A 19,895-nucleotide genomic window follows, 5' to 3' on the forward strand; every position below is an offset into this window, starting at 1 on the left:
TAATAGCTGCAAATGAATGAATTTTTCGTTGTGCTGCAACAAAACATACTTATACTGGTAACAAAATAGAACTCGTACCTACTGAATTTTTTGTTATATGGAATATAACGATTTCATAACAATTATCAAATATCTGTTCATAACTGTAATATATTTCATATTAAATATTTAACATTAAGTAACTATTACTAAATTATTTAATTAATGTTACTGTGAATGCAATTACATCACTCCCGATCTATTAAATATTTGGTAATTATTATCATATTTAGTATTAGTTACTAAGGATTCAATGAATTTCTGTAACTAAATGCAGTTTGTTATAGTTACCAGTCTTTTCTCTCAGCGCATGTAACTATACATATTCCCAAAGCGTGCTATATTCATAGAGTAATAAGATGGTGACTATAAATGTGTGTTCATTCTGCTATATTTTGGTGTTTAGATGAACTATAAATATATATGTTTGAGGGCAAAACGAACTATAAAATATAGTGAGATTATAGTTATTCCAACTATTTTTTTCTCTCAGTGCACGATTCATCAACCGGCCCTGCGTGCAAAAGAACCACCGGGCGCGCGCGCGACCGGCCGATTTCGAAAGGATCGACAAATTGTCGGTCGCGATGGAAACAGATCGGTGATTGATGCGGTCCGATTCAATTTGCACCAGTTTAATGCCGGCGGTCCGGCGATCGCGGGAAGAAGCGGTCGGGAGCGAAGCAGGCGAGATTAATGCGAATCGCGAAATAAGGATCGGTTATGTCGCCCCGTTGTAAATAAACGAGAGAGGACCGTGCATGTCCGCGCTGTCGAAACGCCGCCCTCGTAAATCTGTCGTTAACTCGGCGCGCATGTTTTCGCATACGAAGACACGTGGACGGCCCGCGGCCCGATGACGTTTCGTAAGCTCCGCGCCGAACGATTCGCGCCGGTGAATCCTTGGGCGATTTTTTGCCATCCACTTCTTGCAAGACTACCGGCGAGACGAAATCGCGCAGACATCGAGAGGTATCGACACCTGGACGGCCGCGCCTTGCTGAAAAACTTTTACCGGCAATCAGCTGCTTTTACCACTCAAAAAATGGTCTTTCATTCATACAGCAAAAATTATCTACATACAAGAAATTAGCTAAAATGGATAAGTGATTAGTAAACACTGCGATATCGCATATATTTTACATTCAATCAATATAGATGACGGAGACAAAACTTTTATCTAAACTATTTGTGAAATTAGCACGAAATTAGCACGAAAATCTCTCTCTCTCTCTCCCTCTCTATTCTATGTCGATCTATTCCTCAGTTACAAAATTTTGTAGTAATTTTTATTATAAAACTCTCTTCGTGTATTTTGTATATCTTCATATATCTTGTATATCATACAAGAAATTAGCTAAAAGAGATAAGTGATTAGTAAACACTGCGATATCGCATATGTTTTGCATTCAATCAATATAGATAACGGAGACAAAATTTTTATCTAAACTATTTGTGAAATTAGCACGAAATTAGCACGAAAATCTCTCTCTCTCTCTCTCTCTCTCTCTCCCTCTCTATTCTATGTCGATCTATTCCTCAGCTACAAAATTTTGTAGTAATTTTTATTATAAAACTCTCTTCGTGTATTTTGTATATCTTCATATATCTTGTATATCATACAAGAAATTAGCTAAAATAGATAAGTGATTAGTAAACACTGCGATATCGCATATGTTTTGCATTCAATCAATATAGATAACGGAGACAAAATTTTTATCTAAACTATTTGTGAAATTAGCACGAAATTAGCACGAAAATCTCTCTCTCTCTCCCTTTCTATTCTATGTTGATCTACTCCTCGGTTACAAAATCTTGTAATTTTTATTATAAAACTCTCTTCGTGTATTTTGTATATCTTCATATATCTTGTACATCATACAAGAAATTAGCTAAAATGGATAAGTGATTAGTAAACACTGCGATATCGCATATGTTTTGCATTCAATCAATATAGATAACGGAGACAAAATTTTTATCTAAACTATTTGTGAAATTAGCACAAAATTAGCACGAAAATTTCTCTCTTTCCCTCTCTATTTTATGTCGATCTACTCCTTGGTTACACACAAAATCTTGCAGTAATTTTTACTATAAAACTCTTTTCATGTACCTTTATATATTCTTTATAATATCACAATTATATATATGACAGTTTTAAATAATTTCAATAAATACAGAATAAAGTCGTGTATAGTAATGGTTGTCAAAGTGTTAAGAAGGAAAAACGAAAAAAGAGATCACAAGATCTCTCAGAGTGACTCAAGTCGCGAGACGCCTCCCGAGTTAATTTCGAACGGACTTCGGATTACGACTGATTCGCAAGATCACTCGATACCAGTTCGTGCCGAATCGATCGATGCGTTTCCGCTGGAAATGAATAAGAAATTACAGTCGGCGGAATATATCGCGCAACCCTTAATTAGCGCGCGACGCGATGCATTAAGGCATAATTAAGTGCGCGAGATACAGGCCTCGCGGTCAGATTAAGTGGATCGACATGCGATCACAATGTTCAGGTATAATTAAGGATGGAATTACGTCCTTGCGCGAGATATTTCTCGATATAATACGCGTCTCCCGCAGCATCTCTCGGAAATTACGCGCTCGTTAAGTCGCTCCGTCGAATTGAACTTGAAATGAACCTCGCGCGACTTCGCGAAATTACACCTCTAACTTTAATCAAACTTGTTAAAGAGAAAATTTCATAATTCGAGAAAATGATTATATTTATAGAGCCACTTTGATGCACGGAGAAAATATCGTGGTGAAAATTACAACATAATTTTTGTAATCTTGAGCCCAAACATACTTTTTGGTTGTTTCAACACGAAGATAGTAACATTATTATCATTAACAATTACAGTACAATTGACTAAAAAATTTAATTAGTAATTATTGTATGATTATAGTTACAAATACTAAATATTTTCTCTCAGTAAAGAGAATACATTATTAAGAGATAAAATCACTTTAACATCCGAAAATTAAGCGTATTTTTGGGAATTTTTTGTGGGTAAACAAAGAAATGAAGCGAAAATCCGCTTGGAAGGCTTTATTGTACATCTTTTAAAGTATATAATTAAGTATATATTTAATTAAGTATATAATTAAGTATATATTTAAATTTTTATGTTAACATAAATTACAAAATGGCGGCGCTAGAACCTTGTCAACATGAGAGTGCTTCTCTAGGGGCTACACTGAGGGAAAAATTACCTTAAAATCAACAAATATCTCTTTGATGAATGCCATTAACATATTAACTTAAATCGAAATTCTCTTTATTCAAATCAAATATTGTTTACCTGATTTAAGTAAACAATATTTGGTTTAAATAAAGAGAATTTAGATTTAAATAAATATGTTAATGGATTCATCAAAGAAATATTTGTTGATTTTAAAGTAATTTTTCCCTCAGTGTAGCGGCACAAGTATCGCAAATGTTGATCTAGAACAAAAAAATAAAATTCTCTGCCATCTACATGCCAATAACTAGAGAAGTACGTAAGGAATTTTTGATATATTGAAAATTACGCATTTTATAAACAATGTTCGACAAAATGTTTAGGGTACAAAATGAAACTTTTTCTTCAAATGTGTGCCATTTCTATAAAAATAAATATTTAAAAAATCTCCTACGTACTTTTTTGTTCTAGATTAATATTTGCAACACTTATGCTGCTAGCACCTAGAAAAGCACGCCCATGTCGACGAGGCTCTAGCGCCGCCATTTTGTAACATATGTTAACATAAAAATTCAAATACACACTATAAAACATGTACAATAAAGCCTTTCAAACGGATTTTCGATTCATTTCTTTGTTTGCCCACAAAAAAATCCCAAAAATACTTAATTTTCGGACGCTAAAGTTACCCCTTAATACATTTCTACAGTAATTAACGCTCCAACTTCAGTATAGCCTAGCTTTGTAGAAAACATTACAAAGAGAGGTTCAACGTAATTTCTCCCACAATATTTCCTCTCCCTGAGCCGGCGGACCCAGCTTAATGCGGTTTAGGGTCAAGCGACGCTGAATCGCGCGGCCACTTGACGGGTCGCAAAATAGCGGAAGTGCGTGCAAGCGGCCTCGATTCGTCGCGGCTGTGCGCAAATTTTCGCGACGCGACACCCACCGAGATGACCTCCGCGTGTTTCGCGACACGAATTATCTGCGACGACGACGACGACGACGACGAGGCTCGCCCGGAAGTCGCGCGTCTCCTCTCCGCGTATCGGTCCCGTTTCCTTCCTCTCCTTCCCGCAGTTGTTCCTCCCGCACAATTATGTGCTGTATTCGTATGTGCGCGATGGAAACGGTATCGGTAATTACACTCGACACTGTAATTAGCGTATACGGAGCGCGGCGGCGCGTGGGGCCGCTAAGAGCTGTGTGTGTGTGTGTGTGTATGTCTTCTTTTCTTTCGCGAAGCCCGGCCGTCTCCTCCTTAGAAATTCAGCACGGACGTGTGTTACGGAACGAGTTGCGGGAGGGACGATGGGTGGGGGACGGGGTGAGAGCTAGAAAACGATTTCCAGCGAGCGGCTTTCCTGTTTCCCGAACGCGCCGGGTATCGTCGGTGTCCTTGGTGAAAGCGACGCGGCAATTTGATCCGCGGCTAATTACCGTGAGTTCGCGATTTCGAGACACGAGCGAGAAAAGAGGGAGACAGAGGCGAAACCCGTGCGACGCGAATATTCACTCTAGAAGTGAAGGTAAAAAGAAGGAAGAAGAAATGATCCACTCGTCTTCTCGATCATCACGTGTCGATCGTTATCGGGGAAATAAGTTGGCGCTTGAATTCCGCTTTTTGCGCTGCACATATCGGGAAGAGCGAGGGGAGTAATTGGTCGCTAAACTAGGCAGCGACGACCTTCGTCGAGCTGGGAAATAATCCCGAGTCGAAATTTTGATGCTACTTTGATGGTCTTAAGGATATTTTGCGCCTACTTAGACGGTTAGACTAAGTAAAACCTACTTTGACGATATTGATACTCATTAATTTCTCTTTTGAACCTTTAGTTCTACCTTATCAAAATTTTGACGCTCTTAAAAATAAATTTAAGCCTACTTAGATAATCTACAACCTAGGTGAAACCTATTTTGACGATATTGACACTCATTTCCGAGTCGAAATTTAGACCCTATGTTGAATCTTGAATTCTATACCACAGTAGGAGCTAAGGTAGCAAAGTAAGTTTAATTCTAATGATATAATTTATTCTTACTTTGATCCTGATATCTGAAATATATGCAACAAATAAAATATACATTTTGTATGCTATTTGACGTTCTTTCGTTATTTATTAAATTTTTTAAATATTTCTATAAAATATATATATTCTATGTAGAAGCTAAAGCTTAAATAGAGATTCGCAACTGAACCTACTTTGTATGCTATTTGACGTTTCTTTCGTTATTTATTAAATTTTTTAAATATTTCTATAAAATATATATATTCTATGTAGAAGCTAAAGCTTAAATAGAGATTCGCAGTTGAATCTACTTTGCTTCCTAAGATCCTACTATCACAATCTACTTTGCTAAAGAAAGCGAAAACGGAAATTTCTATCATCATCAGGATCAAAGTAGGTGTAAATTATATCATTAGAATTAAACCTACTTTGCTATCTTAGTTCCTATTGCGGTGTAGAATTCAAGGTTCAACATAGGGTAAAAATTTCGATTCGGGATAATGCGACAGCCTCAAAAATATCAAGGAAACCGCATTGAGGATTGAAAAATTGCCGCGAGGAATGAAGACGGATTTCGTCGAGGGAACCGATTCAACCGATCAACGAGCCGATCAACGAACAACGATTCGCGGTGGAGCTTGGTCGGCCGATCGTTTACTCCGCTCCGCAAAATGAAGAAAAAATTCAGCGCGATATTCCACGTGGAGAGCGTTCCGCTTTTCGCTTCCCCTCCGTTCCCATTTTTTCCCCGTAAAAGTGGTGTAGAGACAAACCGCAAAAACGCGAGTTTTATTCTGCAAGTAAGCCGCTAAATTAAGCGTGTCTTCGATCATCGTCAGATCGTCCGTCGTCGAGCTGAATCGCGTCTCGTTTGAGATGCCAAATTTCTGTCTTGCAGGAAAATAAATGAATTTACCAAAGTTATTCCGATCGAAATCATGTATACTTCTTCGTTTTTTTGGTAATTTTTCAGTTTTGAATTTCAGTTTCGTGAATTCCACGTTCTTAAGGTTCGTATATACTTGCTTTGCTTTTTTGGTCAATTTTCAGTAAAGTAGTAAACGAGATGTAAGGTACATCTCGTGCAGATCAAGCGACACGGTAGTGTCGCGAAGCATGGCGGCCTACCGTATATATATATATAATTATGCGACGGTTTTTAGTTGAATGTAGGCTAGATTTTCGTTTCGGCTATAACGATTGAATTGACGAAGTTCTGGAGGGATTTAGTCGATTCCTTGGGTTTATATTATATCATAAAACTGTCATTATTTTTGCTCTATGTGCTCCAGAAACTGAGCTATCTTAGCTCAAAGTTTGAAATTGTGAATTTACGTGTGAGAAATGTCTCCTCACCACAGAAATTCTCCATTACATATCTTCTCCGTTAGATGGCGGGATGGCTAGAGTGTTGCGATTACCGATTTATCGACTTGTAACTGTCATCGCGGCAGAGTCGAATGACGCGTACGAGAATGGGGTTATAACGAGGTTATATTTTTAATGTATATAATAGTTTAACAGTTGCGAAGTGTGATACTCTTTGCGATACTCTTAGGGATACTTTTGGTGACACTTTTGGCGGCACTTTTCGCGGCACTTTTCGCGGCATTTTTCGCGACACTTTTACGATAACATAATTACTTTTAAATCTAAGTTTTTCAGACAATCAATTTCATGAAAAGCTACGATTTTCTCAAGATTTTAAATTAAGAAAATGCAGATTTTCTTATTTGAAAAATAATTTGTTATTTATAAGCATATACCTTATCTTAGTATCCGCTGAATAACTATTTACCTTTTCTTAGATTTTTTTCTCATTGTATAGAGCGGTATTTATAGTCAAATATTATATTTGAGATTGTCTTAAGTTTATCTTCAAATACACTGCAAATTATTTGATTCGCTGCAACGCTTCTACAATGAAAGAAAAAATATGTAAGAAATAAGAGAAAATATATTTATTCGGTTGGTAATAATAATCTCATACTAATATGAAAAAAAAAAGTTTTCCAAATAATACAGAAAAAATATACATTTTCTTAAAACCTTGGCTTTTCACGGAAGAAACTGTTTATTCTGTTTAAGTAAAAGATTCAAGTAAATGTATGTTATTAGTACCCACCAAATAAATGCGTTACATTTTTCAGGAATTTTCTTCTCGCAGTGTAAAGGTGCAAACTTATGACAATCTTGAATACGATCAAACTTTTTCAAATACAAGGCCGGACTATGAATACCGGTGATAAACGCCTCGTTGCCCGACGAGAGCCTCCGGCAAAGCCGTATGCAGTTCCGGAAGTGAGGATAAGAAAAAAGAAGAAAAAAAAAAACGAGAAAAAAACCGGCGATCGACGGTGGATTTTCTGGGTGGCGTCACGCGCGTGAGATCATCAGCATCGGAAAATGCGAGAGACGTTGCCGTTAGAGAGAGACATTGTTGAGAAGAATCGCCCACACACGCGCGCACACTCGATCCGCGCCGTACCGAGAAGGCGATAATGCCTCGTAGTTACATAATGGCGTATAAACACGCTTATCGAGCGCGATGCGCCGTGTCGCACGGGTTAAGCAAACGATTATATTATACCATGCGTGTAATTTGTTCCTTTTTGCCGGAGCTGGGGAGAGGGGCGAGTCGTAGTGCGGGGCCACTCCAGATGTTGCGATTTATCTGCGCGAGAGATCACCCGATTATCAAACATTAAGGCCCCTCGCATTGTCTGTCACTTTTTTAATGACGTCAGAAACGAGAAAATGAAATAAAAATAGTAAAAATAAGCGAAGAAATAGGTAAGAAGATGAATTGTATGTCATGTCAATTTATGACAAACTAATTGTTAGAGCAAAAGGAAAGTGTAAGGAATATCTTACAAATTTATTTGATCGATTGCAAGTGTTACTTTATGGACATATATTTTTATTTCAACGTATTTCGTAAAAGAGATAGACGATGCGAGGGGCCAGGAGTCTTAAGTCATAATTCTTTTTAAATTTACTCGATTTAAGGCTTCTAGCCCTACGTATTGTTTATCTCTTTAATGACATCAGAAGTAAGAAAATGTATGTTAAAAATTCTTGCGAAATACGTTGAAATAAAAATGTATATCGGTAAAATAACACTTGCAACCGATTAAACAAATTTGTACGATATTCCGTGCACTTCCCTTCTGCTCTAACAGTCAATAATTTATTGTAAATTAACTTGAATAAAAATAGGCGAAGAAATAGGTAAGAAAATGAATTGTATGTCATGTTAATTTACGACAAATTGATTGTTAGAGCAAAAGGAAAGTGTAAGGAATATCTTACAAATTTATTTGATCGATTGCAAGTGTTACTTTATGGATATATATTTTTATTTCAACGTATTTCGTAAAAGAGATAGACGATGCGAGGGGCCAGGAGTCTTAAATCAAAATTCTTTTTAAATTTACTCGATTTAAGGCTTCTAGCTCCTCGTATTGTTTATCTTTAATGACGTCAGAAGTAAGAAAATGTATGTTACAAATTCTTGCGAAATACGTTGAAATAAAAATGTATATCGGTAAAATAACACTTGCAACCGATTAAACAAATTTGTACGATATTCCGTGTACTTCCCTTTTGCTTTCACAATCAATAATTTATTCGTAAATTAACGTGACATACAATCTTTTTAACCTATTTCTTGTCCTATTTCATTGTATTCAGGTTAATTTACAATAAATTGTTGGTTGTTAGAGCAAAAGTGTATATCTTACAAATTTATTTGAATATCTTACAAATTTATTTGAGCGATTGCGAGTTACTTTATGGATATATATTTTTATTATAACGTATTTCGCAAGAATTTTTAGCATGCATTTTCTCGCTTCTGACGTCATTAAGAAGAGGTAGACAATGCGAAGAGCCAGGAGCCTTAATGGACAAAAAGTTATAAAAACGCTGGAAATATATAGAAATACACATAATATAAATGTAAAAAAAATATACATTAGTGAAATGATTGCGCGCAATCGTTCGTCAATTTTCAACTCTCTATGTGATTATTACAAAATAATGGAGGATTTGTATGTTCAGTTTGATCTAATGTACAAGCACAGGACAGCAGATGTTGCCATCACAGCTTATCTGCCATATCGCGCGTAATCACTCGTCAATCTCCTTGATGAGTATTCTTAATTGATAACTCGAAACTGTGCGTGCTCGTCTGCGCGATGGCAGAAGAATATTTTGTTCACTTTTGACCTAATCTACACGAAAATTTTATATGCTATCGCCGGACAATCTGTGTAAATCCACATTACCGATATGTTATTACGCTTAATCGCGGTTACCTCAACTCTCGCTTCCATTAAAGGTATATAAAAGAAAATGAAATGAAAAAGTTAAAATCAAAAGAAAACAGAGAGAAATTATTCCCGCGACCCAGAATATCCTGATCTGCATATTACGTTTTCGCGAGGGAACGCGATTCTTTTCGAGTGCTGTTTCGCATGTTTCTCAAAGATCAGAAGCGATCCTGATTTCTCTTTCAGCGATACGAAGCGCGATGGTATCGTTTCTCTTGCGGAGCACCCTTGAATTTCTCCTTTCGGACGTCGGGAGGCTCTCGTTGTCGCGCGCGGTTTTGTCGTTACGTGCACGTTATCCGGCATTATCTCTTCACCGTGCGCATTTTCCTCCTCTTCTCCTTCTAATTCAGACACCTCCTTTTATCAGCCGACAATGCAAAGGTCAACGGGGCAACGGTCAAAGAACGCGCGACGAAAGGGCACGAACCGGGCGCTATTCTGTGCTTTTCATATCTGATCGTGCGCGCCGGCGCAACGTGGAACTGTGCAACGCGCCGCAGATAAATCTGCGTGTTACCACCCTACCTTTCACTTATGCACGTGTGCATGCATCTCGCGCTGCCCTCCGGGTAAGGTCGCATAATAAGGCGTGAGTTTAGAGTCGAGCGCGGGTGGCGACGCGAATTCACGAGTGACGGGGTGATTTCGCCGACTGCGTGCGTGCGTGCGCGATAACCGGAGTTATCTTATCCGGCGAATTAACCGAGACGCCGTAATTAACATCTACGGAGACAACGTGAGATATGTAGCAAACCTATAAGTGAAATTTCTTCCGATAATTGCTGTTCCAGTCGAAGATCGAACGCGGCGATTCGCGCGTCACGTTCGGATTTCTCTCGTGAATGCATGTCTCGCGACACACTGAGAGAAAAGACTGGTAACTATAACAAACTGCATTTAGTTACAGAAATTCATTGAATCCTTAGTAACTAATACTAAATATGATAATAATTACCAAATATTTAATATATCGGGAGTATGACGTAATTGCATTCACAGTAACATCAATTAAATAATTTAGTAATAGTTACTTAATATTAAATATTTAATATGAAATATATTATAGTTATGAACAGATATTTGATAATTGTTATGAAATAAATTATTTATTTGCCAGAAGAAAAATTTATTTGCTTCCAGAATATATTTGGTAAATAAAACTTATTGAATAGTTGAGCAAAATAAGCGATTTTGTAATAGTTACAAAATGTTTGGTAGATTCAACCAACCATCTGTAATAATAGATATTGAAACGATGTAATAGCTGCAAATGAATGAATTTTTCGTTGTGCTGCAACAAAACATACTTATACTGGTAACAAAATAGAACTCGTACCTACTGAATCTTTTATTATATGGGATATAAGATTATATAAGAGAAAAGACTGGTAACTATAATAAATTGCATTTAGTTACAGAAATTCATTGAATCCTTAGTAACTAATACTAAATATGATAATAATTACCAAATATTTAATAGATCGGGAGTATGACGTAATTGCATTTACAGTAACATTAATTAAATAATTCAGTAATAGTTACTTAATGTTAAATATTTAATATGAAATATATTACAGTTATGAACAGATATTTGATAATTGTTATGAAATCGTTATATCCCATATAATAAAAAATTCAGTAGGTACGAGTTCTATTTTGTTACCAGTATAAGTATGTTTTGTTGCAGCACAACGAAAAATTCATTCATTTGCAGCTATTACATCGTTTCAATATCTATTATTACAGATGGTTGGTTGAATCTACCAAAAATTTTGTAACTACTACAAAATCGCTTATTTTGCTCAACTATCCAATAAGTTTTATTTACCAAATATATTCTGGAAGCAAATAAATTTTACTTCTGTGAAATAAATAATTTATTTTACAGAACTAAATTAATTAATAAGTATTGCCATAGATTTACGTCTACCATTTAGTAATAGTAACCAAATTTTGATAATATTTTGATAATATTTTAATAAGTTTTATTTACCAAATATATTCTGGAAGCAAATAAATGTTTCTTCTGGCAAATAAATAATTTATTTTACAGAACTAAATTAATTAATAAGTATTGCCATAGCTTTGGCCCGCTATATTTACGTCTACCATTTAGTAATAGTAACCAAATTTTGATAATATTTATTAAATTCTTCTCTCAGTGCATGCATCGAAGTACACCTGGAAATAATTGTCCACACGGGGAGAATTTGTGGCAAAAATTGCTATAGGATTTTATACACAGGATTTAACCTACACAGAGAGAACGATTTGTTGAATGAAATAAACGTTTCTTTGAGATAGTTTGGGACAGAACAAATTTTTTGGTTGACACAACAGAAATATTTCTTTGGAACTAAGTCACAAATAAATATCTTTGTTGCGTCAGACCAAACTTTGTTCGATGAATCGAAAAATTCGTTTGGATCATTCCAAAGAAATGTTTGTTCGATTCAACCAAATCGTTCTCTCTGTGTAGGAATAGACCGGCATTCTGCAGTGATTCGTTCTATCCTTTCATTTCACATGCGTTACTTAGATTCCAGAAACTGAAATGTGCCATTAGAACGCTCGCCACGTTTCTAGCGAAATTTATCACGTTCCTTCTGTAGCGAGGCAGGCATTACTGACAGTCTATCTTTGCGGAGTACTGAAAACATATATATGGTAAAGTTGAAAAGAATTTATATATGAAAATGAAGAAGACTGCGATATTCTCTCCGTGCAGACTGCCTATTTAATGCGAGATTAACGAGCACACGTGTCGTGTCTCACGTGACGGAAACATTCATACGTCGCGCGCGAATTTCAAGAGTCTCTTTGTCGATTTTCTCCCAGCTTCAAGCTGCAAATCATCGCGCATCCCGGAGAAATCGCGCGCGCGATGTAAGCGTGCCTTAACGTGAACTTCTAACACAATCCCGCCGCGGGTCACGGGGAAAGAGAGAGCGAAAACGAGACTTATGCAAATTTTTGCTCGCTCGCCGGTCGCTCGCTCAACCTTTCCGTGTCGCATAACTTCGCGCTGGAGGATATCGCGGCGATGACGATTTCAGTTCGCCGTGTTCGCCACGGAGAAATCTCTGCGCAAACGAGCGCAGGAAGAAAAAAGGTCCGCGATTTTCTCACCGACGTTCGCGCGGAACGCGAAGTGCGCGCGTCAAAAAGAACGCGTGACATGTGTCGCACGCGTGTGCGCGATCACGTCACGGGGCGTGAGGTATGCAGAAATCGCAAAGGAGAAACGAAAAGAGCGGCGAATTTAATTCATGCAAAGTGTTAAGCGCGCACGCACGTCGCTCTCGCGTTTACGCATGAGCGCATAAGAAAGGTATTGATGTGTAACACGGGTGATCGGAGATTAATTCATCAGCGGCGGATCAAAATTGCGCGTTTATCGCCGGCATTAATCGGGCATTCCTCAGAGCGCGCGGGATATTTTTCGCCGAATTATACGTCTCCAATTACAGCCCGAGGGCCTCCATTACGGAATTCGACGTTAGCACGCTTGGTCGGCTTTTGCGACCTGAGAGGCACGCGCGCGCAAGGAGAGCGCACCGTGCTCGTGGAGGACTGACATATTAACGGACATACGTAATCTCGCGGAGCGTAGAACGCGCGAGTCGCTCTAATAACGCCTGAGATTGATCCCTCACGGTGACCGGAAGTTCGATTGCTCGTGAGGAGGATGGAGACGCGCGCGCGCGCGCTTCGCGGAAGATCGCCATTAGCGCTTCACGGCTATTTTGAGTTCTATTAATATCTCTGAAATCAAGCGAGAAGCGCCATGGCTTCTCCTGCCGAGCCCATCTATGACCTAATCGTGATCGATGTGTGTGCACAGGGTGTTGCGCAGGAAACCGACTCAAAGCTGCGAGCAGCGCGCCTTCAACTCTGCATCTTTGGCAGAGAGAGGGAGAGAGACGATTTCTCTAGCGAAAGAAACACTTTACGCTGTGAATCTATTCGAGGTACGTCGGAAGTCGGAATAAAATGTTAACCTTCCGCGTACAATGCTGGGTCTGCGAGAGATCCAAGCGAATATTTGATCGCTCACCAACCTTCGCAAAGATAAGGTGACGTCCCGTTTTTCCCGGGACAGGCCCGGTTTTCCGCCTCTTCTCCCATGGATCTTTTCTATGCTATCCCGGTTCAGAGAATTTTTTAAATGCTTCAGACAAAGAAAGACTTTCTCACACTGAGAAAAAAATTTGCTAAATTTCAAAAGACGTTTGTTTAGATATTGTGAACATATTTGTTTAGATTAAATAATTATTTTCTATAATTAAATAAAGAGGTTTTAAATATAAATTTCTTTCTTTGATTTTAGAAAATAATTACTTAATTTAAACAAATATGTTCACTGTTATATCCAAACAAACGTTTTTGAAATTTAGAAAATTTGTTTCTCAATGCAGGAAAATTCGTAGTTGTAGAGTAAATATTGTAGCTTTGCTTCTTATTTCTTAACTTTCAACAGTTTTATCTTTAATTTCTACTTTTAATGTATGTAGCAAGCCTTTTTTCATATATTCATAAATAAAATATTGTTTTTGATATACTGAGAGAAAAATTATATTAAAATCAATAAATATTTCTTTGATGAGTGCCATTAACATATTTACTTAAATCTACATTCTCTTTATTTAAACCAAATATTGTTTATTTAAATCAGGTAAACAATATTTGATTTAAATAAAGAGAATGTAGATTTATAAGTAAATATGTTAATGGTATCCATCCAAGAAATATTTGTTGATTTTAATATAATTTTTCTCTCACTATATGTGTATATATATATATATATATATATATATATATATATATATATATATATATATATATAATATCTATGAAACAATATTTTATATACATATATATATGCAATTTTCAGTCATCTCCTCCACTCCACTCTATACATTCATAAAATGTCTTGGATTTTGGATTGAAAAATTTGATCACTTTAGTAAACCGAGAAAATTTCAAAATAGCGCAAATCTGTTTGCAGATTTTGATTTTACTACGCTGTTATCTTATAGCTGGGGCTTTGCTATGTCTCTGGAAAGAAGGATGTGTTTAATGCTGCAATTCTAAGCAGAATCGTAAGTCTCGTAACTTGTTCTCGTAAAATTCGTCAGAATTATGTCAGAAACTATGAATAGATTTACAAGTCTGTGCAATATCGTATGTCATACAATCACTTGTAAATATCGTAAATTACATGAAATCGTAGATATTTACGTGTAATTGTACGACATATGATATTGCATAGACTTGTAAATCTACTCATAAGTTCTGACGAATTTTACGAGAACAAGTTACGAGGCTTACGATTCTGCTTAGAATTGCAGCATAAAACTATTAATTTTCTCCAAAGTCACGACAGCGAAAAGTTACACATGTACTATTTGAAAAATACGATTATACACGGAGGATTGAGACGACAGCCCGCCTCGGAAAACGTTCAAGCGACAGCAAATGTTGCGGATGAGGCAATCGCATGAGTGACCGTGTTAGTCGGTGGGATTAGCTTGATCCTTGAAAAAAATTTATAGCGAAATGCAGGTAGCTTCGCCGCGCGATGAGAATCGTTTGGCCTTTCGGGGACGCATCGCGGACGACTGCATTCGTGCAAGGTGGTAATTAACGACGACGACGACGACGACGACGACGACCACTAATAACGATCGAATCGTCACGCTCAGACCGACAATGTCGCGAAACGCCGACAAGCAAGCCTCGGGGAAAACCTCGAGGATGCAGGCGGACGGGAGGACGATATTTGTCCGGTGTCGCAATCGCTCTCACGAGGAAGCTCCTCTCTCGCTCGCGGCCTCAACATCTCGCATGCGAAATGATTGCGCAAAGCCGCGGAATGCGGCGGCGAATCCGGTAGCTGTGATTCGCGGGTGATTTCACCCGACGAATTTTTGCCATGCGCGCTCAGACATTTTTTCCTCTCCTCCTCCACCTTTTCTCTTGCCGGAGATGCCAAGAGTGTTCGGTTGCCGGCACACGACACGACGTAATATTATTCGCGACCGAAATTCGAACGCTCGTACAATCCGCGACAATCGCGGCGGCCGCGCGCGACTACAAGGCCGTCCGTTTGCGGCAGCCGGGACGTAGCCTCACCTCGGTGTGGATTACAGAGTGTGGCGCTTGAAACAATACACCGTCGATATACACGCCGCGACACGCCAGCGACCTATCGCTGCATGCGGCGTTATGCAATGCTCCCCGGCGGCAGATAACGCGAATTAGCGATCTCATTATATCGCCCGTTCAAGGAGACGAAACTTTATGCGACGGAACGGGCGAACGACTTACGTAGGACGTGCGTAGTTTTCGCCGTTGTCGCGATCTGCGTCTCTCCCTCTCTCTATCTCTTTACTTACTTAAAGAGTAGAGCGCAGGAGAGAGCGAAAGAGGCATGGAAAAATATGGTCGAAAACGCCGGCGCGCGTCGTTAATACGAAATCAGAAGCGGCGTCACCGTACGGGCGAGAGCGCAGCGCCTATTCCCGTCATGTTCGAGGAACACGCGGTCCTTGGTAAATATTCATGATGTATACATGTAACGCCAACCCGGCGAGGGAGGAGAAGGTGAGGCGGGCCGCGGGCAGGTGAGTCTTCCTGCATGTGAAGGCGTCCGCTACGTGATAGACTCCGTGGCTGCGCGATGGCAGCACGATACAGGCTCAGTACAGGCTCGCAGTGGCGAGATTTACAGCCGAAGCCGAGGCTGACGTGCGCGTGGCAGTGTCTCGCTTGTTTTTCTTTCAATCATTTTCTCCTCTTCATCTCAGCCGCGCTCAAATCGAGCCGCAGGGCGACACGCAGGGCGCAGAGCGGAGGGATTCAATCAATTTTACTCACCGTCGGACGACATCGCCAGGGGTAGAAGATCGCCGGCAGCCTTCAGCTGATCGAACTTCTCTATCAGCAGGAGCATTCTGCGAACGGAGAAACGCGGGAGTGTATTACTGCGCGACGTTATGTACTTGGAAATGACTTCTTTGTTTACGATTCTGTCCGCGCTATCGACTGTATTTCACGACGAGAGGCGAGGTCTCTCTCTCTCTCTCTCTCTCTCTCTCTCTCTCGTGATCGAATCGTACGCCATGAAATTCTCTACGCGGGCCGAAAGCCGAAGGAATCGCTTTCTCCCCATTTCACTTACTTGGCTTGCGGCACATTGTGCTTTCTTTGCAAATCGACGCGTAATCGCTCGCCGACGTGGCGGTAAATGTCCGCCAGTGTGTTCAAGGCGGTCTCCCGGACCTTCTCCGAAGGGTCGGACAGCAACTTGACGATGCTCGGTATCACTCCCGACAGAGTCATCTCGTCCGCCCCGTGTCTGCAAAGAGAAGATTCGCATGTTTTCCGTGCACACACGTATTATTACGAAGACATCTCGCAATCGTGACGCGAATGTCTAAGGCCCAGTTCCACAACCTCCAGTTAACTTAACTGGCTGGTTATTCCATTGGACTTGACCAATCGCACTTGACATCAAGAAGAGTTAATCAGAATAAACCAATCACTACTAGGAGTTTAACCGGTAGTTAAATTTAAACGGATGTTGTGGAACTTGGCCTTGGTCTCAAGTCTCGCTTACTCGTTCAGCGTCGTCGTCAGCAGGATCAGCGCCTCTTCCCGTAATTTCGCATTTTTGTGATTGAAGGCTGGACGAAGCCGATCCAGAAGATTCTGGGGGGTCATGCATCCTTTCTCCATGATCTTTAAGAGCACCAGCTGCGCCTTTTCTCTGGTAGTATCCTTGCTGTCACCTGCGAAGGCAAACGTGCGAATTCAATTGTTGTCTCTCTCTCTCTCTCTCTCTTTCTTTCTGATCCGCTGAAAATGGCGATGAAAGCAGCGATCGCAGCGGCGGTATCGTCGAATCGCGCGTACGTGTGCGTGAAATTCATTGCCCGACGTCAGTGTCCGGACGGTTGCAAGCGATCGGCGGACCGGTTCTCGACAAATATGGTGTACATCTGTCATAGACATCAACCTCGTTAAAGGTTGCGTTTAAACTTCACTCCGGCTCGTTCTATTTAGGACTCATTTAGCGATTAACGATGATTCAGTCGATACGCCAGCCTCACCTCGGACCATACGAGTCTCGAGATGGTGCAGCTTTCTAAATAATACTCGAATGTCGGGATCACATGCGGCCGCGACAACCGGCTTTGTGTTACGCGCGGAAGATAAGTAAATGGAAGAAGTATTTATCGGCAACGCATCGCGGTTCCTGATGAATTATATGTCATTGCTGAGAGAAAAATATACACTGAGAGAAAAGACTGGTAACTATAACAAACTGCATTTAGTTACAGAAATTCGTTGAATGCTTAGTAACTAATACTAAATATGATAATAATTATCAAATATTTAATAGATCGGGAGTATGACGTAATTGCATTCACAGTAACATCAATTAAATAATTTAGTAATAGTTACTTAATGTTAAATATTTAATATGAAATATATTACAGTTATGAGCAGATATTTGATAATTGTTATGAATATATCCCATGTAATAAAAGATTCAATAGGTACGAGTTCTATTTTGTTACCAGTATAAGTATGTTTTGTTGCAGCACAACGAAAAATTCATTCATTTGCAGCTATTACATCGTTTCAATATCTATTATTACAGATGGTTGGTTGAACCTACCAAAAATTTTGTAACTACTACAAAATCGCTTATTTTGCTCAACTATTCAATAAGTTTTATTTACCAAATATATTCTGAAAGCAAATAAATTTTACTTCTGTCAAATAAATAATTTATTTTACAGAACTAAATTAATTAATAAGTATTGCCATAGCTTTTACGTCTACCATTTAGTAATAGTAACCAAATTTTGATAATATTTACTAAATTCTTCTCTTAGTGTATAGAAAAGAGAAACAAATTTATTTGGTGCTGAAAACGTACGTTATCTAAATTTAAAACTAATAATTTATCTCTCCTAAAGGCTTTAATAAACAGTTGGGGACACAGAGAGATTCTGCCATCTAATAATGTACATATACACTGAGAGAAATGGCTTGGTAAATGACTCTATACTCGTCTTATGAAAGTAATATGTGAATTTGCGATATCTGGTTCACATATCCAATATTCTGATTACGATGCCTTAACGCATCTGATAGTCGATAGTAGAGACATTTAGTTGTAGGCATCTAGACAAGTTGGTAATTCTCTCTAAACGTGTACTATAGACGCGATAGTTAATTGTTACTCGCTGCGACGTTTCTTTTTTCATACTAATACACTAATTTGTAAAGACGTCTATAAAAGAATGGATGCTGAAACCATTAGATATTTGGAAGAATGGAATTTCTTAAAATATGTCGACAAATTTAGAACTAAGTATATGAAGATTATATGCAATAAATATATAAAAATTATATATATAACTGTATATATATAACATTCATCAAGTGAATTATATGCTGTACCAGATGGTTTGGTAAACATATTTCAGCATTACTGTAATGCTACTTAGACAACGCGCTCACCAGATACCATAGTTTGATATCATTGTCTAATATATTTTGTTACACAATTATTCACCATACCGTTTGGTAAATCTAAATAGAATTCTGGTTAGTATCATCAGACATTTCGCTCAGTGTATTAAAGCTTTGTACATCACGAACCAGTGTTACGACTTTTATTGGCCTTACTTTGTAGTTTTGATTAAATCTGAATTCTTTCATGTGAATGAATAATAGCTTTCATGAAAAACTAAGGTTTTATTTAAGAAAACGTGCATTTTCTTATTTTTCAGAAATATTTTGTATTTTAGCATAAAAGTTAATATGTTATTAGTATCCAGAGAATAAATATAATTTATCTTCTAGATATTTTTTCTCTCAGAATGTGGCACGTCGCGAAATTATTGTCACAAATAATAGTGAAAGTTTCTGAAAGATATCTGGAAAATAAAATTGTTTATTCGGTGAGTATTGATAACATATCTACTCAAATGTAAATCCTTGTATTTAAATAGAACAAACAATTGCTTTCAAAAGCTGCACGTATTGCATTTTATAGTAAAAATTACTAAAGGATTTTGAAACCGAGGAATAGATCTGCAGCAATTCACTATCTTTCTATCTTATATGTGCTACTTGTATTTTAGGAACTGAATGTGCTATCAAAACACTTACTATGTTCCTAGCGAAATCTGCTAAGTTTCTAGCGAAATTTACTATGTTTCTTGGCAAGATAGATCTTACCGACAGTCTATTTCGGTGGATAACTAAAAGCAAAATAAAATTAAAAAGAATTTATATAAAAA

The 19,895-nt window shown here is 38.3% G+C and overlaps 1 protein-coding gene and 1 long non-coding RNA gene across 6 annotated transcripts in view; one reads left to right on the plus strand and one right to left on the minus strand.

Moving 5' to 3' along the window:
- Positions 1–7,579, plus strand: part of LOC116844515 — an 18,007-nt gene extending 10,428 nt beyond the window's left edge. The window contains exon 3 of the long non-coding RNA XR_004378090.1: positions 7,387–7,579. This is a non-coding gene — a long non-coding RNA (uncharacterized LOC116844515). The remainder of the gene's footprint in view (positions 1–7,386) is intronic.
- LOC116844511 (CLIP-associating protein 1-A) overlaps positions 1–19,895 on the minus strand; it is a 100,068-nt gene that overhangs the window by 35,653 nt on the left and 44,520 nt on the right. For all 5 annotated transcript variants that reach the window (XM_032816110.1, XM_032816114.1, XM_032816112.1 and 2 more), the window contains exons 3-5: positions 17,195–17,366; positions 16,757–16,933; positions 16,453–16,529 (exon numbers count right to left, since the gene is read on the minus strand). In XM_032816110.1, the coding sequence (XP_032672001.1) occupies positions 16,453–16,529; positions 16,757–16,933; positions 17,195–17,366 (426 nt within the window). The remainder of the gene's footprint in view (positions 1–16,452; positions 16,530–16,756; positions 16,934–17,194; positions 17,367–19,895) is intronic.

Source organism: Odontomachus brunneus, unplaced genomic scaffold (assembly GCF_010583005.1).
Source record: "Odontomachus brunneus isolate Ranch 3 - 2012 unplaced genomic scaffold, Obru_v1 Obru_scaffold_042, whole genome shotgun sequence".
Classification (NCBI taxonomy): Eukaryota; Metazoa; Arthropoda; class Insecta; order Hymenoptera; family Formicidae; genus Odontomachus; species Odontomachus brunneus.